The sequence below is a fragment of the Gossypium hirsutum genome, chromosome A01, assembly GCF_007990345.1.
Source record: "Gossypium hirsutum isolate 1008001.06 chromosome A01, Gossypium_hirsutum_v2.1, whole genome shotgun sequence".
Taxonomy (NCBI): Eukaryota; Viridiplantae; Streptophyta; class Magnoliopsida; order Malvales; family Malvaceae; genus Gossypium; species Gossypium hirsutum.
In genome coordinates this window covers 80,895,851-80,901,097 of record NC_053424.1, presented here as the reverse complement: position 1 = coordinate 80,901,097, position 5,247 = coordinate 80,895,851, and the positions used below count along the sequence as shown (strand labels likewise).

Below are 5,247 nucleotides of genomic sequence, written 5' to 3'. Positions count from 1 at the left end.
CACGATCAGATCTGACGTTTTTAATCATTTTGTTAACTTGATTCTCAACTTCAATTTATAAGTTTTGAACACGTCCAAAGACTAGCACTACAGCAAAACAGGTTTTTAATGGCGTTTGGATAAAAAACGCCGCTATAGATCGAGCACTAGCGACGATTTTGAAAAATGCCGCTATAGATCGAGCATTAGCGGCGCTTTTCGAAAAATGCCACTATAGATCGAGTATTAGTGGCGCTTTTCAAAAAATGCCGCTATAAGTCGACCATTAGCGGCGGTTTTTGAAAAATGAAGCAAAAAATTAAGCACAACGTCGTCGTTTTATGTTAGCTGTAGTGACATTAGCAGTGCTTTTGAAAAACGCCACTATAGATTAAGCATTAGCGGTGCTTTTTAAAAAACGCCGTTATAGGTCGACCATTAGCGGCGCTTTTTTAAAAAAGCCGCAAAAAAATTAAGCATAACGCCGTCGTTTTATGTTGAGCTTTAGTGGCATTAGCGGCGCTTTTTGGAAAATGCCGCTATAGATCGAGCTTTAGCGTCGCTTTATCAAAACACCGTAAAAATTATTTTATCTGTCTATTTATTATTTAACTTGTTTATTTATATTAATTGAAATACAATTTATTTTTAATTAAATACTTAAATTCTTCAAAAGAAAAAGAATGAAACGTAGAAAAATTTGAAAGTAAAAAGGGGTATATGACTAATTATTTTTTAATTTATATATTAAATAATTTCTTATATAATAGTAAAAGAAATAGTATTAATTTTTAAAATATTGAATTAATTATCATTATAGTTTAGGGTTTATAGTTTAAGATGTATGGTTTAGGGTTTAAGTTTTAGGAGTTACCATTTTAAGGTTTATATATGGATTATGGGTTTAGGGATTATGGTTTATGGTTTAAGGGTTAGGGTTTAAGGTTTAGGGGTTATATATTGGTTAAGGGTTAGGGGTTAGGGTTTATGATTTATGTTTTATGATTTAAGGTTTATGGGATAGGAGATAAGGGTTTAGGGTTTATATTAATTAGTGATTTTTAATTTATATATTAATTAATTTCTTATATAATTGTAAAATATATAATTTTAATTTTAATATATTAAAATTATGATTATAGTTTAAATTATTTAAGAGATAATAGATAAATTTTATATATATTAAATGGTTTAAGATTAAAGGTTTACTTGAGATTTGTTAAATGATTAAATTTTATACAATCAATTAATGCTTTTATATTTAAAAATATTTAATCTAAACCATTTCATATACATATTTAAATATTAGATTTAAAAAAATGATAAATAAAAAAAAAGTAACAGATTGATATGGATAGGTAACTATGTAGCTAGGGTTTAGGGTGGAGGTTTATAGTATAAGATTTAAGGTTTATGGTCTAGGATTTGGGGTTTGATGTTTGGGTTTTAGGATTTAATTTTTAGTGTTTAGGGGTAAATATGGTGAACTAATTAACTTGTGTATCTTGGATTTTTATAATATAAATCTAAATAAGATAAATATAAATTATTATTTTAAAAAATATATATCAAAATGGGTTAAATCCCAAAAGCATACATGAACAATGGTTTAGTGTGCAATTGTATACATGAACTTTAATTTAATCTAGTTCTTGTAAATTATTAACACAATTATTGATATAACATCATTTTATATTTATATATTACATACATAAATATTTATATTTATTCAATATAAAAATATATTGATGTATTTATTTTTAAAATATGTATGATTAAATCAAATTAAAGTTTCAACTATACATTTAAACCACAATTAGAATTTCACGTCTACAATTACACATTAACCGAAATTCATATATAATTCTGAGATATATCTCTATCAAAATTTAGGTGTATACATATAATTAATGACATTTATATAAAAATTTAAACAACTAATCCGGACTATACTTAAAAGAATAATGCTTGTATTGTTGTGTCATTTTGTATTTTTTTTAATTCATCGATTCCATTTTATTTCTGTTAAAGTTTCCTTTTGTATTTTATATGTTAATTTAAAAATTACAAAAATCTTCAAATAAAATTTAAAATTTAAAAATAAAAATAAAAAAACTTAAAATTTTAATATTTAATATTTAGTCCATATTCAGTCAAAAATTCAATATTCAAATTTTAAAAAAATCCAAAAATGATAATCTCAGCACAAAAATTTTAAAGAAAAAAAATAAAAATATGTTAAAAATGAAAAAATCAAAATTTAGCAATAGTGACGTTTTTGGGTAAAAAGCCACAAAAAGTTTAGCTATAGTGACGTTTTTCATAAAAACGCAGTAAAAAGTTGAGCTATAGTGGCGCTTCCAAAAAAACGCCTATTTTTTATACCAAAAACGGGAAATCAAAATCCCGCTCACAACCAAAAAATAATTTTTGGTTACCCGCTCGTTACTCCCTCTTCTTCATCTTCTTCTCATCTCATTTTACTCTCAAAATTTGCCCCTAAATTTCCCATTTCCAGCATCACCAAGTCAATACACCTACACCAATCACACTTCTTTTTCCTTTTCATTTCATTGCACTGAATTCACCCACCATAGCTACTCCTTTTCATTTTTTCACTGAATTCACTTTCTCACTCTTCGATTTAGAGCTTTCAATCAAAATTACGTAAATAAAAGCCAAATTTTGTATCCCTAATTTAAAGAAAATTTTAATTATTTGCTTTAAAAAAAAATATAGCCTCCGCCATCGAATCTTGTTTGTGATTCATTGAATGTATATTATTTCTATATACTCACATTCTTTGATTACAAGCTCTAGGGTTTTCTTTTTTTAAAATTGTTCACTGTTTTTTTTTTTAAATTTTGTTTGATTGAAATTTCAATTTATTTTATGATATTCATCTTGGTTTAGTTTTTAGGGTTTTTCTGCGATTTTGTTTTCTAATTGTTGTGGCTCGATTAATGAAGTATATTGAGATGTAAATCGTGGAGTTTAGAGGATTCAATTTTGAATTTTTTTTTTTAGTTTAGAGTGGCTTTTACTGTGTAAGATAGAGCATTTTTCGTTTGATGAAGCTGGGTTTTGTTGATTAGTTGAATAATGAAGCAATATTGTGGAATTTCATTGAATTATTGTTTTTTTCTTGGATTGCTATGTGACTGAATTTTAGATTGGGTTTGATTGAAGTAAGGAAAGTTAAGTTGAATGCAATTGTATATGTTATCTCTGGCTTACTCAAAAAAAAAATGAGAAATAGAAAAGCAATGTTGATTAGGAAAAATTAAAATGAGAATACTGCTATTACTGATTGCCATGTACTAGATGTCACTGGCAGCTGAAATCAAAGTTAGTTTCATTAGTTAAATAATGTTTGTCCTTCTAGATCTTATTTGGGTGAGATAGATATTTAGTGATATGATATGAGATAATTTTGTATTAGTACCTTCTTCCTTGTTTGATCAATGCTGTTTTGTAGCTTTATTTCTGTAATTTCCTATATGGGACTTGTTTACCTTGCAGCCATTTTCCTTTACAGATCAATCATCTGCAGGTAAAAAAAAGCCTCTGCAATCATAAAAACACTCAGTTTTGAACTAATTTTTTGAACCCTAAATTCATTTTATACAACAATGACAAGGGAGTTGTGGAAATAGATGTATCAAACTATGTGGTTGGAGAAGAAGAAGCAATTTGGTTACTTAAATTGGTTCTTCCTTACTTGAACGAGTTCTTATTAAAGCTGAGGGCACTTTTTTCTGGTGATCCTTCAACAACAATGAAGGTAAATTTTCCTTCTTTTTTTGCTACCATTTTTTATATTGAGGAACAAGATGGAAAAATGACAGAAGTTGACCATCAATTGGAACAATTTGCAGATGGCAGTGCTGCTGTTTGTTTTGGCCAGGTGTGGTAGCTTTATAACATTTGGAAAATGGCTAAACTAGGTAAGTTTTTTTTTAAACACCCTCAACTCTGATAATTTTTTTTTTACTTAGGGTGAAAATCTTGCTGTCCTTTTACAATGTTAACTGTGAGTCTTGGTTGTGTGCTTAAACTCAGGTTTCTTTGGCATTTTCATTGTTCCAAAACTTTGCACTTCTTATTCTCACCAATTAAGTGCATACGGTAAATCCTCTTATCTCTATTGATATATATATTAATTACAAAAGGAGGGCAGAACCCTAGCAGCAATGCGACTAGCGCGACTCGAACTCAGATAATACCTTAGGCGATGTTACCATTGGGGTTCATCTCTATTGATATCTTTTAAGATAAAAGAATAGAAACATTTTAAGGGTGATAGTTTCAAAAGAGTAGGAAGTTTCTTTACAGGGTGAATAATTTTATAAGAATTTAAAATCAATCCATATCGATTCCAGAGTCAATCAGTTCAAAGTTATTTTTCTAACCAATATCTTAATCGATTCTCGATTCAATTGATCTAATTGATCGATTCAATCAGATTCGAACAACATTGTTTATGAAAATAAATTTAATTTAATTAGTAACGCTACTTTGAGCATATTTAAATACGTAGAAATTATATAAAAATTACCTGAGAAGTTGATATTAAATTGTGGACAGGTTTACTTTGGAGTTGCAAAGAGATTGTAGACGAGGACTTGTGGACTCTGACAATCTATTTGCTATTAACGATACTAATAGGTATAATGCTGTTGTTAGAAACTGCTCGATCATTCGAAGCATCACTGATTTCTGTAGGCGTGCATGGGACATTCTTTTCTGCCATGTTCCTTGCGAAGCAAACAAAGGTGCTGATTTTATGTTCAAGCAATTTCAAGTATCTATCTCAATTTGCAAACTTTCGAATCCTCCTACTGGGTTACACCATTTGCTTCTTGAAGACTAGCCAAGTGTTTCTTGTATTAGACAATACGGTATTTTACCTTAAATACCATATGTTATCATTTTTTATCGGTTTGTAATTTTTTTGTTGACTATCCATTTATTAGTATTACATGTTTTTAATTAATCTGAATTTATTATTTTTTTTCTTTTCGATATAATACAACTTTAAACTTATACACTCATTCACATATATTCTACACTACCACAACACAGGTGAATTTATGGATTGAACCCCCTGAACATGACTCGTGTAAATTCTCTTCAACCAATAGACCTATTTTTAGAGTTGTTAGGACTAAATGTTATCATATTTGTGTGAAATATTACTTTAATATATATTAGATATATTAATTAGGTTACACTCTATTTATAAGAAATTAGAATTTATAAAGAATA

General features: G+C 28.1%; 1 protein-coding gene across 2 annotated transcripts; it reads left to right on the top strand.

The window, feature by feature from the left end:
- Positions 1 to 2,967: 2,967 nt before the first annotated feature.
- Positions 2,968 to 4,975, top strand: LOC121227865 (uncharacterized). 2 transcript variants are annotated; one of them, XR_005925377.1, is made up of 5 exons: positions 2,968 to 3,532; positions 3,620 to 3,763; positions 3,858 to 3,926; positions 4,042 to 4,107; positions 4,567 to 4,975. XR_005925377.1 is itself a non-coding variant. In XM_041110748.1 (4 exons), the coding sequence occupies exons 2-4, from the start codon at positions 3,914 to 3,916 to the stop codon at positions 4,926 to 4,928; spliced, it is 441 nt and encodes a 146-aa protein (XP_040966682.1). In that variant the 5' UTR covers positions 2,968 to 3,763; positions 3,858 to 3,913; the 3' UTR covers positions 4,929 to 4,975. The 2 variants fall into 2 exon arrangements, 1 of the variants encoding a protein (XP_040966682.1); XM_041110748.1 differs by having other exon boundaries at positions 2,968 to 3,763.
- Positions 4,976 to 5,247: the final 272 nt, after the last annotated feature.

What these genes read in the sequence shown, in the direction of transcription:
- LOC121227865 (XM_041110748.1), top strand. An exon ending in TCACCAATTAAGTGCATACG is followed by an intron (nt 4,108 to 4,566) that starts GTAAATCCTCTT and finishes AATTGTGGACAG; the next exon opens with GTTTACTTTGGAGTTGCAAA.